General features: G+C 27.3%; 2 protein-coding genes across 2 annotated transcripts; one reads left to right on the forward strand and one right to left on the reverse strand.

Annotated features, from left to right (window-relative positions):
- Positions 1 to 543: 543 nt before the first annotated feature.
- Positions 544 to 9,589, reverse strand: LOC114129499 (kelch-like protein 21). Its single transcript, XM_027994252.2, has 8 exons — positions 9,147 to 9,589; positions 6,633 to 6,824; positions 6,330 to 6,564; positions 6,080 to 6,258; positions 4,371 to 4,470; positions 3,555 to 3,711; positions 3,353 to 3,453; positions 544 to 1,704 (listed from the first exon to the last, which is right to left on the reverse strand). Exons 2-8 carry the CDS (start codon positions 6,791 to 6,793, stop codon positions 1,462 to 1,464), a joined length of 1,176 nt encoding a protein of 391 aa, XP_027850053.2. The 5' UTR covers positions 6,794 to 6,824; positions 9,147 to 9,589; the 3' UTR covers positions 544 to 1,461.
- Positions 9,590 to 9,776: 187 nt separating this feature from the next.
- LOC114129500 (peptidylglycine alpha-hydroxylating monooxygenase) lies at positions 9,777 to 17,751 on the forward strand. Its single transcript, XM_027994253.2, has 10 exons — positions 9,777 to 10,378; positions 14,765 to 14,822; positions 15,625 to 15,712; positions 15,782 to 15,860; positions 15,929 to 16,055; positions 16,240 to 16,288; positions 16,602 to 16,750; positions 16,847 to 16,986; positions 17,294 to 17,343; positions 17,422 to 17,751. The coding sequence occupies exons 1-10, from the start codon at positions 10,247 to 10,249 to the stop codon at positions 17,585 to 17,587; spliced, it is 1,038 nt and encodes a 345-aa protein (XP_027850054.1). The 5' UTR covers positions 9,777 to 10,246; the 3' UTR covers positions 17,588 to 17,751.
- Positions 17,752 to 21,341: the final 3,590 nt, after the last annotated feature.

The following is a 21,341-nucleotide window of genomic DNA, read 5'->3' on the forward strand; positions in this document are numbered from 1 at the left end:
CACTTTATGACTTATCGTAATAAAAACTTATACAGAATACAGAAAATAACAACATTCATAGATAGATATAATATAGTCATATTTTTAATTCAATAATAGTAAATGTTACACTTTTTTCTTAAAAATAATTACTGGGGTACTTAAGTATACCTTATACAATAATTAAATATTAAGTATATAAATATTAAGTTATTATTTGTATTCACTTATTAGTTATTTATATGACACAATTAAAACTTTTTAACAAAAAAAAAAAATTTTTTTATGATACTACTTAAGTGGTATACCTATAGACTAGCTATAGCATTACACCTTAAGAAAATGAACGTTTTAATAATATATATTATTTAATTATATTATTAAAAGTAAATATTTTTTATTTTAATAATTACATAAATGTATATATAATATATATATACAATATACATGCATAATATACATTGTATAATATAGTATGATTTTTATACTTAACAAATTAACAACACTTCCTATGATGATAATTTTTTTAATGCAATAGTGTATATTATATATTTAATTTTAGAGCTGTAATAGTTAATAAAAATAAAAAAAATAAAAAATGCATAGTATATAAATTGTGAATGTTACCAATGTACTTATTTAAATTTTAAACGAATATTCCGAACTTAAAATACGAATTAATTAAAAATTTATAAATTTATAATGAATCTTTGCTAGATAGATAATTTATCAGAAATATCTGAACAAACAATAATAATTTGTTTCACAATAATTAATATTATCTATATTTAGGAAAATTATTAAAGGTTTTTTACGTAAATAATTGTATAATATTTTTTAATTTTAAAACAACTACATACTCAATATATACTATGCGATTGAGAATTGACATTTTATATCATTTCTGAACTATACAAAACAACTATGTTTAGTTGGTAAGTAATAACTATAAATGATAAGTTTATTAAATTATTTTAATTGTCAATATAAATTAATAGTAATTTATATATCTAGTATCTACATATTACAATGAGTGTCTATTTGTATAACCTTCGTAATAAGGGGCGGATCCAAGGGAGTGGGCAAAGGTGGTGCCCCCCAAATGAAATAAAAAATAAGATATTATAACATAAATATAAATTATATGTATGTTTATATCTAAATATCTAGGTATAATAATTTTTATTATATGCTCCCCTCCTTTGGAAAATGTCTGGATCCGCCCTTATACGTACCTAAGAAGAGATACATTAGTATATCCGGTTAGGTGTTATTATACAATTATAAATACAGTAGAATCTACTTGGGCAGATACGATAAGGGCATTAAAGTCTAATTATACTTCTTATTTATCACACATTTTAATATATAATATATTATCATATTGTATTAATGTATTGTATAATATAATAATTGTTTAGTTAAAAAATTTAAATAAACATGAAATGTATTTGTGTTTGTTTATTGAGTGGAAAATTATGTTCATATTAAGTCATCGTCTCTGCTAATGTCATCAGCACTAAACAAACTTTGCCAGCCTTCGTACCAAGGCGTAGTAAAATTTATTTCATTCATTCCTGCTTCCCATTCTGCAGTATTAATGTCAGAAGAATAATTTCCGTCAAGATTTAAAAAAGAAAAAAGATTTATTGTATCTTTTTTAATTGTACTACCCGGTATCTTAAATACAGCACGTGGGTTTTCCATTGTATCGTAGATAAATTTCTGTTTAATTAACAATAAAAAATGTATCAGATAAATATATAAATAAATAGCAAAATCTATATTTATAAATGTATATAAAAACCGGGGTCGCTTTTCTGTATGATAGATGTAAAGCAGTGACGTTGCAGGAATGAGAGGAAAGAGGACTGGATAAAATATTTTGTTATGAATTTATAAGAAATGGGATGGTGGTGAATTTTTACATAATTTTGTATTCATATAAAATCAAAAAAAATATATTCAATTATCACATTAGTGGCAATTAATGATGTTTTACAATTTGGTCCAATATTTAAATAGATATTTGACATAACTGTACAAAGAATGCGTATAAGAGGTATAGATAAAATACGTAGCGTAATACTCGATAATTTTTTCAGCTACACAAAAAAACATTAAATCATGTATATGATGTTATTAAAATAATGATTAAGAAAAATTATCGACAAGATTGTTATTATATGGTTATGTATTTAATCAATGATTGTTATGGACAATTTGATTTATATAATATTTCTGATTATATAGGGAAAAAAATGTTAACCGGATTTACAGATTTGTTCTTTTTTAGTTGCTATGATAACGAAATTATGTTATTCATCGGTTGCTAGAAGCAAACTATAGGTACTGTAATTCAAAATTCTAATGCTATAGTAACATTAATTTCGTTATTTTTATTGCTTTGTTGTTATAAGAAAATTTATAATGGTATAGGAAAGAAGTATGTTATAAATTTATAATATCCATCTTAAAAATAATAATATATACACACTATGTTAAAATGGTTTTTTAATTTGACTAGAAATTAAAAAATTACATTACATAATATTGAACATTTCACTCATTATTTACGGACCAATAGGGGAGAGTAAGTCAAAGGGGAGTTCAACTATGAACCACTCTCTCGTGAGTATAGGTATAATATGCTTTTGATGTCGAGTATATACTTTGTAGTCAATGAGTATGACACTGACTACTGTAATTGATGAGTAAAATTTTAAACTAATGGCTAATTGTTGTATATTATGAAAAAAAAAAACTATTGTAAGTGAAAACAGCAGTCTATTTGCTTATAGGACTTCTACAAAATAAATTATTATTTTAGTAAATTTCATCAAAATTTTAAATTCAAGTGTTAATAATGAAAAAAAAAATTGTGACTGTATTTTCAACATTGACAACATTATTTATTTTAATCACCATAAATAAAACCTGAAAGGATTTAACTTTATATTAGGTACATTTTCAAGCTCTTTTACACACAAACAAAAATTCTTTCATACATAAGTCATAAAAACGAAAAAAAAGCCATAAGTTTAAAATGTCTATACAAAAAGGCCAAAATATTTTTAACATTTTATGTCAAGAAAATGGTTATCTAAATATTAGGGGAGAATTATGGTTATTAGATTTTTTGATTACAACAGTAAGTTATAATACAAAATCAATTTTTTCAAAAAATAATGTTATGAAAATCTTCCATAATAGGTATATAATTCTAAATTTTGCATAGTTTTGAGTGAATAAAAGGAGGATAATGTAATTTAATGAGACTTTGTTAAATGGAAATTAGTAAAAATCAATCTATATAATTTAGTGTCTAGTCAGTTAGTCAGGAAATTCATGTATAGTATTTGGATAAAATTACCTTAGTATTTTTTCTTGGTCTTACTCCTGTTATTATCTTTGATAATGGATCTCCATATTCAAAATTATAATGATCAATTACTCTGTTGAAAAGCTCTAAACCTATATATATATAGAATATAACCGTTTATATTTCATAAATAATTTATTATATGTTTATTTTTAGTCATTTTTTAAATTGTTTTAAATAATCTTTAACTTACATTCAGGATTAGAATAAATAAGTGGTTCTACTTTCATTTCATTTATCAGATGCCTTGTTGGAATGAATACTAGTCTAACAAGACTCAACAAACCTGGTAATAAATATTCTCGGTCACTTAGATCATGCTTTACCCAATCCATGACAGCTGTATACACCTGAAAACAATTCAGTTTTTCTTCATCATTATTCATTTATTATTAAATTACATTTGTTTGTAATAAGACTGTAAGTATCAATTATATTATATAAGACGGCATTTAGTGTAAATTTAACACGCAGTTTATGTGCGTTTCAACATCCCTCAAAACATTTTAACGTTATTAGATCATTTATTTCTAGCTTGATGGTTTAAAAAAATAAAAATTAATATTAGAATGTAAAAAAATTGATTAATTTAATAATTTAATAACAAATAATGGACCAATCACAAGCCCCTAAATAATTTTTAAAGGACTAAATTAGGTACTTCAATATTGATTCATTAAATATTTAGTTTTAGTGATAGTTTATGTAACATACTCGTATATGGCATAAAGTATGTTTAACAAATTAGAAATTAATCTTTGATTTTAAGAAATTAAAAATGTTTTTATTTTATTTTATAACAGTAAGTATCTATTAAAAATAAAGAAAACATAGTAAGTATTTATCATTTCAATTTAAAAAGGGGTTAAAATTTATGTTAGGTTTAAATTTGAAAAAAGTATAAAATTACAATCCCAAATTATTATACATCGTTGTAACTGCAACCTCGTACCACAGATGCCGCCTATATAATATTACATTGATTTGTTTAAAAAAAAAGTATACTAACATCTACTTCATATGAGGCATTCAAATTATCGTCATTGATCAATTGTATTAGTAGTTCTATGTCTACTTCATCAAGAAAAGATGGAAGGTCGGATATAAATCTACCAAATAAATTTATATTAATATTTTTAAATTGTATATACATCAATATGAATATGTAATATAATAGGTAATTCAAGTACGGTTGCATGGATAAAATTTAATAATTATTATGTTCTAAGTGATCTAAAATATTGTTTTCCATAAAACAAATTTATTTTATAAATTTGCATTTTTTTAAAGGTTTTTTGATATAAAACAAATTTTTGTGGTTTTCAAATAATCATTTTTCATGCGTTTTAAAAATTATAAGTATAGTTACATGGCTATTTAATACTTATTCTTTTGATTGATTGTCATGCTGTTGCGTTAAATACATAGGAAAAGTTAATAACATCAATTATACAGAAGTAGAAATCGAGAAGAAAATAAACTAAAATATTTTCATTGCTACCAATGTCGACGTAAGAGGACGTACTACCCACACGTGTTGTCTCTGTCTTATAAGTGCGTAACATAGCAAATTTATGCTTAGAAGGTCACGTTTAACTTCGTTAGTTTCAAAATTAGAGTGAATCAGCTTATTTTGAAACTTTATAGTAAGAACATTATCTGTATTCGTGTGTTGGTTTTTTTGAGATAGTTCATTTTTTTTAGCAAGTTATGCATGTAATTATATATATTATATATTATATAATTTACACTATGTATACATAGTGTAAATTAAAAATGCTCATAACCAGGTCAGAGAAATTGCAGTCATTGAAAATCGCTAAGTATGCATTTGAATACCCAAAATATGTATTATAAAAATGAAAACAAGAATAAATAAATTTATTTTTTGTATTTAGAATTAGCTTTATTTGTTATACGTGTTACCATTGTTACAACTTTAAGTACTAAATTACCAGCATTACGATATCACATATTCAAGCTCTTCTAGAAAAAACGTATGCCCATGGACGGACAATAATAAAAACCATTATTATACGACACACATTAAAAATAAATTTATATTATAGTAACGCAACTAAAATAAAAACGTTAGTGGAGAAAAAATTTATAAAATTATCAATCAAGTTACAAGACGTCTCCAAAAGTATAAAATGGAAGAAATATTCCCTAAAAACAAAAAAAAAAACTCGAAATATGTATTTATATGCAAAAAAAATTTCAAAACTAGCCTTGTGAAAATATGAAGCATATTTGTTTTGTACTCTGCTATTTTTGTGACAACAAAACAAATATGCAAATGTTAAAAGTCCTCTGACCTATTCATAATTCACTTATAAAAACTGAATAGTCATAAAAAACTAACATACAAACATAGATAATGTTCTTACCGTCAAGGCATCAAGTTTCATAATAGGTCGATTCACTTTAATTTTTTCAATTAACAGAGCTAAACGTGATCTACTGGCGTAGATTTGCTGTGTTACGCATTTATAAGACGGAGACAACACATGCGGGTAATGGGCAGGCCTCTTAAAATGTTAAATGATTTAGCGAAAAAAAAAATCTCTATAAATAAATACATTTTAAATATAAAAAGTATTTACAGCATTTTTAATTCATTAAATAGATTTTTTAAGAAATTTGTCTTGCATTTATAGAATTAAAATTCGTGCTCTAAATAAAATACACAACTTATATAATAATATTTTAACTAACTCGAAACGTGATAGAGCATATTTTATACAATTTTGAGACAACTCAGTGATGTCTCTGAAATCGGCCATGTCTTTAATCGACAAATAATTGTCGTCATTCATCAGCTTTTCTGTAAAGAATTTGACGCATTCAACTCGAGCATCAGCTAATTGTAAAAATTCAGCTCCGTTCAATATTTCCTTTAAAAATAAAATATATAGCATTACGATACTAGAATTCTATTCGTCTAGATAAATAAAAAAATCATTACTTCAGCATTATCACTATTGATTGTATCCAATTCCTTAGTATATATAAAATTGATTAAGCAATTCAAAACATCAACACTTATATCTTTTATTTCGATAACATCTTGAGTGCTTTCTTGGAACCCCCCACCAAACATTTTTTCGAAATATTCACTAGCGGATGCCAAAATACTTTTATGGACATAAATTTCATTTCCATCTGATGTCTTTAAAATAACATCATACTTTTTTCCTTCTCTAAACAAATAAATAAGCATGTTGTTCAATTCTAACTATTTTATTCCTATAGAAATATCTTATCTTACTTGTGTATTATATATGATATGATATCTGATGGTTCCAGTGGTTCTATGATATCTGATGGTTCCAATGATTCCACGATAACTGGTGGTTCCAATGGTTCCATGATATCTGTTGATTCAGATTTTCGTATTTGCTCCAATTGATCACAACTCATACTTATCATTTAATAAAATATATCGGTTTCTAAGTATTACCTAAAAAAAGTAATAATTTAAGAGTTATAGTAATCCCTTTGTCTAAGCATTTTAAGAGTATGAGAGGTCTTGAAATAGTTGAAACATTTTTACCACGTAGAATGGTATACTCATACACATATTCAATGAAAAATGTACAACATTGTTTCCCTTTACTAGGCTTACAAGTATTTTTTTTTTGCCAACGCTATTTCATTTTTTGTTTTATCTTGGAATAATTTTTATAAGTACTTACTTATATTTAAAAAAAAAACTAAAATCATGTGGTCTGGTTTATAAATTAGATTATTACCTATAGCTTAAGTTTTTATTTCACGAATCGTTCTAATTTCAAGATTAAGATATCAATGTTATATAGATAGATATTTAATCTATATCAAATATGTGGTACGTTTAATAAATTAACCGGTTATTAATTAAAAAATATAATTTTGACTATTATTTAATATAGGCTACTGCACATATTTTTTACATGATATTGTATAATGTATGACTTTTTTTAATTTCTTTTATCTCATGTGATTGGGCGCTATCGGTGTAGTGACATAGGTATAAAATAGGGGAAAAATTTAGGGGGAGAGGCATAGGCATATTATGACTAAATTTTCAAGCGAATTTAGGCATCGATCAATTTTTTATCTGCAATTATAAAAAAAAAATTTAATATCTATGTATACCTATAACTATTATATTGATATTAATAAAACTTATTTTGCATAAAATTATATGTCTTTCCTTAATTCATTGTTTGTTTTTCCCGATCATTTAAAAAAAATCCTAGGAATTTTTATCTATTTAAAGTACAAACCAGATTCAAGTTGTTATCCGAAACTATCCTTAAAGTTTAAGATCGAACCATATTGACTATTTATGGTATATGCACTGACACATAAAAAACACTTATCATTATAAAATCAATACATTCGCTCCGCTCAAAATTATAAAATAATAAGTTCGTTCTTGAAAGATAATATTTTATTATCTTTATAACATAGCACATTATGAAATGTTAAGGCTACATTGTTAGAATGTACCTATTTCGTTTTTAAATAATTTAAAATTAAATACCTTATTATATTGTATTTCTCACATTTTATGAACAAAACTAAAAAAATAAATATATTTTTTTGCAGTTACTCTATTGAAGACGTTTATTTAATGCATTGTAAAACGAAAAACCACCATAACCATTTTACAATGTAAAGATAAGATAAGGAGTGTTTGGAAAGTAATTCAATTTTTTTAAAATTAATTTTGTAGCCTTTTTTGTTACATTTTTGTAGGGGGAGGGAAATACACCCGGTGTTCATTGCCACCTTCTCTTTTGGCATTTGAGTTGTAGCCTTGTAGGTTATCACAGCATTTCAGATAAACAGATGTTTTAACATTGGACCACATAACATAATAATCGATTAGATGCTGTCCAGAAGCTAACATATGTTTAAAGTTTACATAATGTATAATATGTGACTTGAGTAATAAGACGTAGGATACAAATATTGTGCAATACATCTTTTTCATAATTATCGACGATGATGTACAAAAATTAGTTTTGATTTCATTCATTTTCGTATGAAAATGGTGATTAATTTTTTGAAGGAGTAGAGTGTAGGCAAATTACCTACGTCAGCCATTGGTATGTCGATGCGTGTGCTTGTGCACATAATATTGAATCTAAGTAGATTATACCGGTAGTAAATGGACAGGACGAGTATCGGGGATATAGGAATTTTGGATTTGATTTTCGGTTTAGGTATAACGGGTACTAATGCATACATCTCGCTGTTGTAGTATACAGTAATACAGATAGTATGAGCCATTCCGGTTTTTATGTAGAATTTTTTTTAGATAGAGCCTATAATAATATTATATATACATATATATTATAGTGTACGGCAATTATCTTTCAGATTAATGTTATACAGAATTACTGCCTACTGGTACTTACAAATTACAATTATCTATGCATTTCAGGCTGTTTTTGGCGAGAACAAGGAAATGCTTAAAGCCATCGTAGGTACCTAGCTATACGGTATCCGCGAACTTCGCGAACGTTGCACAAATATATAATAGGCGCTTTAATGCATAATATAATATTACATATTGGACTAATATAACGAAAAAATTTGAACTGTGATGCGTTAACAACAAGTGCATGTTACATGATGGCATAATCATATTATATATTATTATCATCATAGTCAAGACGTCAACGGAGGATTGCGCTCGGTATAACGCTTCGTTAGTCAATAAATCGTACACACACAGATAATTATTAAAATACATTCAAAACAGAGTATTCTTGTCAGACGATCCACTTACCGTTTTCCCTGATGACGGAGATATAATATGTTCAAACTCGCAATAAACGTCAACGTCACGGAAATACCGATTGCGTATAGACAGTATGAATTCGGGTCGTCTGGGTCGTCCGAGGGTTGATCTGTGATACGAGTGAAGAAGCGCTGTATAGAGGGGTGTGGGCGATCGCGGTTGGAGGAGGATGGTGGTGGCGGTGGTGGCGGCGCAGTCTCACTTTCAGATGTCGAGAGCGAGGGTGGGTCGGGTCGGGGTCGGTGGGATGGCGCCCACGCACAACTGTTGGATTCGCGGGACCGGGAAAATCGATAGCGGGAGGTAAATGTCGCTACATCAGTGGGGTCGCCACTGACGGACGGAGCATGTTGCGTCTCTTATATATTATTATTATAATGTACGGACGGACTCGTGCGGCGGGCGAAGCGTTGGTGGTGGCGAACAGAGTCGAGTGGGGACCGCTGCGACGAGAGCGGTAGGTGTACCGAGGAAATAATTACACACACACACACACAAACGTATACAAACATACGGCGCGCACCGAGAGAGAGAGAGAGGTTTCTGTGTATAGTCCTAGCCCGTACACCGGTCGTCGAGGTTCAGGTGCGTCGGCCCCGAGAGTCGAGTGCAGCTGAAGTGCGCGCCAAAATATTATAACGAAAAAAATATATTGTTTTATACGTCAAAACGGTGTGAGCTCGTGTCGTCCTATCGTCGCGACCTCCGTTTTAACAGCCCACCACCATATTATAATATTATTGTAATATAAATCGTCACTATACTGTAATATCGTTATAAAAATCCGTTATAGACGTCGTCTAAAATAAATTTCCGATTTTTCGACGGGTGACACTCACACTTTACAACAGAGTCCATCTCGGCGGTAGTGGTGTACAGGTGATTGTCATGCGCGCATGAGTGGCGCGGTGTGACCGTGTAGGCGAACGGCGTACAACGTTTTATAGAAATCGCGCGTCGCGTCGCCGTCGACCGCAGTCGTCCGCAGACAACCGGTCTTCACGGCGGTATTTTGCGGCGGGCGTGCTCGCGCTCAGGTCACGCCCGTGCGTTAACACGCCACTGCAGTGGCACAGCATCGCATAGTTATGCCGTCGGCATCGTCGGCGTCGTTTGTCTCTCTGGTGGTCGTCTTCGCCACTGCTGCCATATGGCCGTCCGCCGAGTCGTACCGCGTGGACAAGTACTCGCTACTCATGCCCAATGTCCAGCCCAAAAAGGTGAGTGACTGCATCTGTATACGACTGCATTAGTGCACTTTATAAGAATATTAATATTGTCAATCGACGAAAGATTTAAAATAAATGACATTATACCGCAGTAGTATTTAATATGATATTATTATTATTATATATTAGAGTATAGCGGACCACAGTAATTATAAGAGCGTAATACTATGTGTAGTAAATCGCAATATCCGTCGTCAATTCAAGTCTCAAGTGTGCATAGTATTATAATAAATACTTAAATATGTTTACGAATTATATACCTACCTATAATGCATATACGAGCAATAGGGTCAGCAACGACTGCAGTTGGTGGAAATAATTAGTCGCCTACAATAAGTGACCTTAGTTTGTACAACCTGTTATAGAAATACAATATGATCCGATGTGATCTAACATATTTTAATAATTAGCGTTTAATATAACGATACGGTTAAGTAGCGAATGGTAGGTCGGTTTTCTGGAGATAGATCTGTTTACGACATATTGACATAATAATATATGGTTTTTTAAGAATGACGCACAGTCGCTCAGATATTCTACATTGCTCAACGAAATATATGCCACTTGTGTCACAACACTACGCAATTATGCATAATAGAAGACCTACAGGGTTGTAATAGTGTATTATGTACATACAGGAAATTTCTAAGGGGGTGTTCAAAATGAATTGATAAAATTATACACACAAAATTGATTACTTCTTTAAAGTATACTATTTAAGATAAATCATGCTTATGATGCATCTTTATCTTGATAAAATATATTAAGTATACCACGGCTGAGGGGGGGGGGTGTTACTACACCTGTAACACCCTCCCTGGCTACGCGTCTATATACATATTATATTATATTACTGTACTATATAATATTCAAAAAATATATTCAATACAATTTAAAAAAGAATTGAGTAGGCAGTGCAGTGTATGTAGGGTGTTTTTGGGTTGGGAGAAAATTGTCCTCGTTCAGTTTTCCTTTATAATTTTTTTTTTGTCCGAACCATGCATATTTTATAATATTAAATAAACAAGAAAGTCGATATAAGAAATGTTCAAAATTGCGGCGTACTTATATAAATTATGAACGAAGACGGTATTGAATAAGTATAGGTGTGTATCCTTCAGAGGGAAGAGGGGAGAGCAAATAACTTCCTTGGAATTTCGTTCTCTTTTCCCCTAACCAATAAAACTACCAATTAAATATATTCATTAATTGTACCTATAACGGGTAATCATCAAATAAGTTTAAAGTATATATTAGAATGTTTTGCATCAAATGTCAAACGCACTGATGTATTAATTGTATAATAAATAATATTTATAATACTAAAATGTATGACTAACGTAAAAAAACACGAGCCTTTCTAGAAAATTGTTTGAATTTTTACACAGGGTAGATATCAATTTATCGTCGAATAAAACCAGTTGTGTTACATATTATTTTGTTTTGGCAGAATTTCGTCGCACTGTCGATTTTTTTACGATCAGCTTTGTGTCTATTTAATTATTTTTCACCGTTGTACATCAATTATTATAGAACGATAATATTATTATACAGTCTTACGTTTTTTCGATGGCAAGGGAGAGGGGGACCCGCATTGTAGGCGCTCCGGGTATACGCGTGACACACCGCACGCAAACCATCCATAGCACATTTCCATTGCCGCATAAATGTATATCATATACATAATATATATATATAATACAATACGTTGCGGTACGAATATATTATTACATTATATACTGTAGTATAGGTGCTATTATATAGCTGATGCGTGTGACCGGGAACCTGTACGATTCGACTTCGTCGTGTTTGGGTTAATTTAGTGTGAACCGTCTCATCCGTATTTTCGAGGTAGCTTATTTATAACTAAGATATTTTAATGTACTTCAATAATACTGTTTGTTTGTTGCCTAAATTATATTGTCATACTTGGTAATTATATATAAAATGTATTTTAAATCCTAAGCGTGTGATTTTATACTTAAAAAGTTAAACATACTAAAAAATTCCTAGTATCCTTTGACGGCGAGTCCTCAATGGGCCTACGTGTTTACTTTATCCCATACTATTAAAATAGTGTTGTTTATATAAAATGAAAACAAAAATAGGAACTTAGTTCAACTTACCGATACAAATAATATTATGATAATATGTAATATAAAATTATGTATACCTATAATTATAATACGTGTTGTACGATCACTGGTCAGTAATAATTAACCTTTGAGCTCTGATATATCTTGATAATGATAAATGATAATTGTTAACTAATTATTACTTATTAGCTACGATATATGTTGCTCTCTAATTTTTATAACAATGTTTATTCATTTAATAAAATATTAAAAAATATTACTGTGGTCTGTGTAATTGTATGGGGTTTGGCTTATGTAGTTATGTACCTATATGTAATATAGTATATAGTATATACAATATACTAAAAACTGTCATTCTTATTGTTTATAAATAATAATAAGTACCAACTACCAGCATCAGACGATTCGATATAAGATACAATAATGATCGCAATATGAATAATATATAGTTTTTAAAGTAATAATAGCATTTATAATAAAGTTATATATACGATATACCTATATATGCACGCCAATTTTGAAATTCATATTGCTATAGATTAATGACAATGGTATTAGATATTCAATCTATATCTATGGCATTATTATTATATTCGTTATTTATAATGAATTTCGTATTTAGATACTAAAATGAGAATTTACAGTGTTATAATTTACCGCATTATTACTTCCAAATCCATTTATTTTGGATTTTTTTTTTTTAAATTGACTTTGACAAATTAATTTAATTTGTTTTCAAACATTTGAAGAAAATGAACCATTTAAAAAATATAATATCAAGTAACGTTATAAAAATTTGTTATTACTAAAATATATGAAGTATTTATTTTGTATTTTCTTGTTCTGCGCGTGACGATTAATCATCGAATGTCACAGCTAGGTGCTTGAATATTCTTTAACTAATTTAACATTCAAAAATTCAAGACCAGAACATAACGGGATTACCTATTCACGTTTTTTTTATTGTTACCTTGGTGTACATGGTGTAAACTATAAAGAATATTTTTTCTTTAAAATTTGGCAAGTTAACTCATCAAATTATTTAATTTTATAAATAAATGTTAAAATTCAGAAAAGATCCGTATGGAGTATGAAGTAGGTATTCAATGATATTCATTTTTCTACTATATTGAGTAAAAATATAAAACCATTAATTACATTAAATATGTTTGTGTTTCGTTACATGTTTATGTTATTCGGGATAGTCGAATTGCACTTATTACCTAAAAAGAAATGGTCGAATTGCACTTTTGTTGAAAAAAGGTAATAGTTGAACTGCACTCGGTTAAAAATTAGGTAGTAATCGAACTGCACTCATTCAAAAAAAGAGTTAAAATGGAAAAACCGTGGAAACCCGTTAAAAATATTGTGAATCTTATGTTTACGAATGCTACAGTAAAAATGTATAATATAATATAATATAATGTATAATAATATAATATATAAGAATAATTATAATGTATAAATATATAATTAACATAATGTGATGTATAAAACAATCATTTTTAACCACGCCAATGATTAAAATCATTGTCAGTTCTAAGCCTGTAAGTGGGAAGGAAAATGAATGTTTACTAAATGTTTAACTCCTTCAAATGTATGATAATTTGGTTGAAATACTTTTTTTGAGCCCAAGTGCAATTCGACTACTACCTGATTTTTACCCGAGTGCAGTTCGACCATTACCTTTTTTAAACCCAAGTGTAATTCGACTAAGATAAGTGCAATTCGACCATACCCATGTTATTATACCCTCATATAAACGTATATAATATGTAGTAGGTAATAGGTATGTTACATAGTATACTGTCATATTATTAATCATGTTATGTATATTATTTTTTACTTTTGTGAACAAAACCCTCATAATATTGTAGACGATAAAAACATAATACGACATTCTGATTTAAGTTAAATTTTTAAACTCTGTACTATACACTACAATATTACATAATTCGGACAAAATAATTATAGAGACCGAATTTATTATATTGTATATAAAAATATTAAATTTTTTCCAATTAATTTAACTAAGCTAATTATATATTTATATAGGTAATTTACAAATACAATAAATACTTAACAATTTATGAATTTAATAATTTAAAATATTTTGACGTAGGATCTTGTATTGAACTTTTTGTTCATAGTCAACCGTAATATTATTCTATAATCAAATGTAAATGCTAGAACTTAAATCAATATGTTATAAGTATTATTGTACAATAATATTCAAAATTTAATAAATATTATAAATTAACAACTATTTAAATGTTTATAGATGGATTTATACTTATGCACTCCTATTAGGATAGACCCAAGCAAGTCTTACTTTATTGGTAAGTGTATAACAGTTTTAACAAAAAAATAATAGTTATATTTAATTTGATTTTACTTGTTTGTATTATTTTTAAATAAAAAAAAAGTAGTCATATTATATTATCCTTTATTAGTTAATTTGTATTATCAAATACGGAGCGTTTCTATGTACCTGTAAACTATAGGTACTTTCCGAAATCATAAGTTGTGTTATAGGCAGAGGTGTTGCCAATATTTTTTTTTGAGAGTATACTAAATCATCAAAAACCAAAATATAAACATTTAAAATATAATACAAATATTTTTATTATTGGTTATAAGAGTAAAGCTGGTAAAGAGCGTGTTAATAATATGTAAACAATTTTAAATAGATTTTTTACATATCCTCTTTAAATTATATCTCGTCAATCTTTATAAATACTAAAAAATAAAGAGTATGACTTTTTCAGTCATAAATAATTGACGTAAATATGATAAAATTACTTAATTAAATTAATTTTGTTTTTTCCTTTGTATATGATTGAGTATATATGCAGCATATTTATAATTTTGACATTTTGTAAAAATATCTTGAGAGTTAAAATCGCAAATCGATTGAGACTTGAGAGCATACTCAGTATACCCATATTATTGAAAAAAAATCTTGAGAGTATACGGCGTATATGTAGTATACCTTACGGGAACACCCCTGGTTATAGGTACATACTATTTAGAATTATACCTAGGTATCTACATAAAAAATATTTTTCTGTTGTTTAAACATTTCAATGTTATTATGTTTTATATAATTTTGATACTATTAATTTTTTTAAATGTTTATAGTCGGTTTCGAGCCAAAAGCTCATGGTCATACATCGCACCATATGTTACTTTATGGATGTTCGGACCCTGGAAGTGAAGATCCCGTTTGGTAAGCAACATCCTCCAAGCTTGTTTTAATTTATTTCTATTGAAAATTATTTTATTATTTTATTTTAAGGAATTGTGGAGAAATGCAAATGGCATCAAGTACACATAAGGCGTACATGCATTCCACCCCATGCAAATCAGGATCTAATGTTTGTATTCTGTTTTTTAACTGAATATTACCTATTATTATTAATATTAAACTTTATCATTTTCTTAGATAATGTACGCTTGGGCTCGTGATGCACCAACTTTGAAACTTCCAGATGGTGTTGGATTTAAAGTCGGAGGGGATTCGCAGATCAATTATTTAGTTTTACAGGTTCACTACCACAGGACGTTTGATGGTCAGTATTAAATATGTACAGTACAGAAATTTTAAACTCTCGATTTATTTTTGTATTACATGCCCATAATTCAATATGAGCATAATTCTAATTGTTTGAAATCTTAAATGTTTGGCCCAAATTAAACGTAATTGTAATGATACGTTACTAACTAATCTTAATGTACAAATTATTTACTATACAGATGATGAAACGGATAACTCTGGGATATACTTACATTACACAGAACAACAGTAAGATAATCTAATATTTTTATTTACATCTATGATCTATCTATAATCTGTATAACATTTCTTGAGTTTGTGTATAATGTTATCAATTTATTATTATACATAAAAATATAGATTACTTTATACTTATATTTATTTGTTATAATTATAAAGTATCTACAACTTTATCCTAAAGGACTTAAAGATGTGTTATACTTAATACAGTATTTAGACTCATAAAACTATATTATAGATATGAGATATATTCCTCTGACTTTTAATTTACAAGTGCTACGTATTACGGCTACTAAATTTTTTTAATAATATTTTCTTACAGATTAGATAAACAAGCTGGAGTATACTTACTAGCTACAAATGGAAGGATTCCTCCAAATTCGATCGAACACATGGAAACATCGTGTCCTCTCTACGAGACTGGAAAAGTCATACATCCGTTTGCGTACAGAGTCCACACCCACGAACTTGGTATGTGTTAAGAGTACAATGTGTGCTTAGTTCATCACATTTTGTTTTTATGTTAAAAGTTCATCACAACAATAATCGATTTTTTGCTTTTAATAGGTAAAGTTGTAGCTGGTTACAGAGTAAAGAATAGTAACGGAGTACAAAAATGGGATTTACTAGGAAAAAGAGATCCTATGACTCCACAAATGTTTTATCCAATAGAGAACAATATTACAGTCAAGTTTGGTGATATTTTGGTAAGAATTTTATCTATGTATCTATACTACTGTATAACCGCGAGGTCTCTAATTATTGACGATTTCAAATAATATAATTTTGAATAATTTCCGATCTTACAAGTTACAGTATAGGTATTACAGTAGTTTTAAAATTAGTTTAACAAATATTTTACCGTTAGTATTTTGGATCATTAGGATTCGGAAATTACATTATACCACAAAAAATACCGTTTGATATCTATACCGCTAGGCGCTAATATTACTATAATCTATCTATTATCTATTATATATATATATATATATATATAATTTAAACGTTTTATAGGCTGCCAGGTGCACAATGGAAAGCAGACGAAACACCGTTACTAGAATTGGGTAAGATCGACACGACTCATTAAATATAATCCCAGTCACTGTGGTTAATTTTCCGATGATTATTGAATTTTTTCACAGCGCAACGAGCGACGACGAAATGTGCAATTTTTACGTGATGTACTGGGTAGAGGGGACTGAACCTTTGGAACAACAGCTCTGCGTATCGGAAGGATCTCCGCGGTATTATTGGTACAATGATCCGTATCTGACGAACATACCGGATGAAGAAGCGTCGACCTTATAAACACTAGCTAGTTAACAAAATGTTATAATTATTGATTTTATTTTTGGTTGTCAGATATAATCGGTGCCTGTTTTATTTATGAATATTTATCTATAATAGGTACACGTCCCAATACCAACATTCCTCTTTTATTTTTTAATATAATTTATTGTTATTTATTATCATCATTATTTTTATTATTTTACAATTGAGTTACCTATTTTATATTATATTATTGTATAAATTATAAAAAGTACCGACCAAAGATGAGATAATCAGTATTTAATGTTTTAATTATGGACTATGGTTTCAGTACATACCTAAGTCCTATACACGCATGGAATGTCTCGAATAAAATATTATGAATTGAATAGCAGCTATATGCTATCAACATGTGTATCTACCATTAATTATTATATATTATTAATATTATTCAGTCAATTTTTTAAATTTAATTAAATTACACTAGTATATCATTGCATAGATAATATCAATTAAGTACCTATTATAAATATTTAACATACACGAATTACACTATATTTACCTACAGCTAATGATACCTAATTTTAAAATCAATCATATACATTTTATTTTATACAGCATACTTACTGGGTTCTAGTACAAAAATACCAATTACATATTTTAAATCAAAAATATCTGTGTAGAAGTTTCTCCGTCCACTTAACACTCAAAAATAGATTTAATAAAATATTTTAAACATTTTCAAAATACCCAAGTAGTATGTTTATACACAAACTATACTTTAACCCTACAAAAAAAGAAGATTTAAAATATATAAAATATGTTATAGTGTTACAAATAGTTTAGTCTTATTAATAAAATTATAAAATACTAATATTTTAGGCTTGTATTCCAAATCAATGAAGTTTGATGAGTGTAAAATTAATATAAATTAGTTAATTCATAAATTCTAACTATAGAATATACAAAAAAAAAATCAAAATATAATGAAATATATTTGTAGATTATTTAAGACCTGAAAAACAAAAATCAATCTTATGTTTGGTTTTATTTTTAACTAAAATCGATTGGATATAGAATCTCAAGAAGTAAAAATTCTAATCATTATATTTATTTATTAATTCAATATGTATAGTATTGAATATACAATAAAGTTGATAAAAATTAAATGTATCGAAATTAGTTCTACTAGAACAATACTCAACTGGCTAGCCCTATTTTTAAATTTTTATCTAAAAATATTTGGTATGTGATGAATGATTATAACACAAGGGTAATATATTTCAATGGACTGACACTGTGAGTAATCAATTATTAATTTTACAAATAAATAAATAAAATTTATAATAATTACAACAATCATTATACGTAGCTAAAATAAAATATTTTTTCTTTATACACAACATACACATTATCAAATTATTAATTGTTAATAATAATAATAATAAACTAGAATAGTATAAACATTTATCTGAATGAAAATGTACCTTTTTAACAAATCTAAAACTAATTATTCTTAATGATATAATATACTAATATAGGTACTTTAGTACTTAACTATCAAAATATAAATCTGAACATATTTAAATATTTATTTAGTAGTAATATCCCAATTTATATAAATTCAACAAAATTGTGGTTTAACTTAACTTTCATATTATAATAAATAAATATACTATGTATGTTTTATAATAAATTATTTAATGTTTTGCTATTACTTATACTACCAATTTAGTATTGTATATTGAATGATTCTTTTCATATAGTGGTTAGGGTTAACTACTAGATATTAATATATTATTATAACTATAATGTTTTGAATTAAAAATTTATTTTTTATTTAAAATAGTTAATGTTTATCTGATATAGTATGTTAAAATTTAAAAGGAATATATAATACATATTAAACTAGGTACCTACTCGTACTTATATAATAATATCACAATATTGTTCTATTCATACTCTATTAATAAAATATTTTAACAAATTATAAACAGTAGGATAGTTATATTTTAACTTGATTAAGATATCTAATCCCTTTATATTTACCTTTGCTTATATTACATATGATACTATAAACAATTGACCACAAATAAATGTTTATTATACCCCAGTTAAAAAAAAAAAATTATTTGCAGCAGAGTACAAAATAGAAGAACTTTGATATAATGTAGAAATGTTTGAGGAAATTGGTAAATCCTACCTACTTGGGTGTGTTCGAATATTATTAGTCGGAGTAGAGTACGTTAGAGTAGAGTTAACTGTATTGCCATCAGTGGAGTTAAAATAACTTACCTATTTATTTTGGGTTGTCGGGTTAACCCGAAGTCAACAACTATGTGTTACTGAACGGTAGCATGAAGTTAATTCTTTTACACTGAATAACTTGGGTTACTCGAGTTAACTATAGTTGAGTTTTCGAACACACTCCTTATTATTTAATTCTATTTCTTACTATCTCATATTATCACAATCATCATATAACACAGAAATTATAAATTCCAAGACTCAATTACAAATATACTTATACACCTAAATGAATTACTAATTACATTTAAAATTGATGCTTGTCAAAAAGTTAAAATTGTATTGTTTTATTAAGTTTTGTTTAAATTTTCTCAAATTATGATTTATTACTTTTTAACATACATTTACTATTGAGAAATGTATAAATAATATCTAAAATAGGGGTGCTATACATATTATATTATATGAAAGCTGATTATTATCTAATTGTACTGTTTATTAATTTAAATATGTTTATTTTCAGAGAAATTTTAAACTTTCATGTTAAATATAGTAAGTTAATATATGTACTGCACCTAGCTTAAGGATTAAATTTGGTAAAAATCAGGTATGTGTTGTTACATAAGTGGCATAAAAACTGTTATTTATTTTTCTTATACTATTAAGATTATACTTTAGTATCGACCTATATAATAAATGAACATACATATATAAAAAAAAATTATTATACTATACTATATGTTTGTATAGATTAAAATTAAAATATATATTAATAATGCTGATGTTATTTTAACTACCATCCACCTACCTTTAAAAAAAAAAAAAAATTTAATCAGTTTATATTATTATAATAATATTGATAATACTTGAATATTGTGAATAAAAATTTAATCAGTCTTTAAACGATTAATGGTAAAATAATATTTTTATCCAACTAAGCTTAGATCATATACTAGTATATGATTTAACCAACTAAGTAAATATTATAATATAATACCTAATAACAGCACAGAAAATATTTAGTGGTATCACAAGCAATATACATATTATATATATTAATGTATTGAGAAATAATTATTAATTGATATTACCGGACTGCATTTATGTTGATTGTCTATGCATTACAATTACAAATAAACATACATATCAAGATGTGTACTTAATGTTTAGACAATCATGGTACATATTTACATGGTGGACAAAGAAAATAATTGTGAAATGAATGCTTGAATTTTCAAGGAAATTAATATTTACTGAATTTAACAAAGACATTTCATTGAATAATAAAATTTTTGCTAACCACACACAAATAATTGTTTAATTATATTTTTTTATTAAATACTTAAACATTATAACGAATTGAGTGTTGAAAAATAAAAGTAAAGTATTGTACATTTTAAAACCTAATTCAAGTATATCACAAGTCACAACACTGTATAAACTACATATTAAACACAGTGCTTAGGTATAGTATTATTTTTGAATACAAATATGTTTCAATATACTTTGAAACAAGAAGTTGGAACTATTATAATACATTTCATGC

Source organism: Aphis gossypii, chromosome 1, assembly GCF_020184175.1.
Source record: "Aphis gossypii isolate Hap1 chromosome 1, ASM2018417v2, whole genome shotgun sequence".
Taxonomy (NCBI): Eukaryota; Metazoa; Arthropoda; class Insecta; order Hemiptera; family Aphididae; genus Aphis; species Aphis gossypii.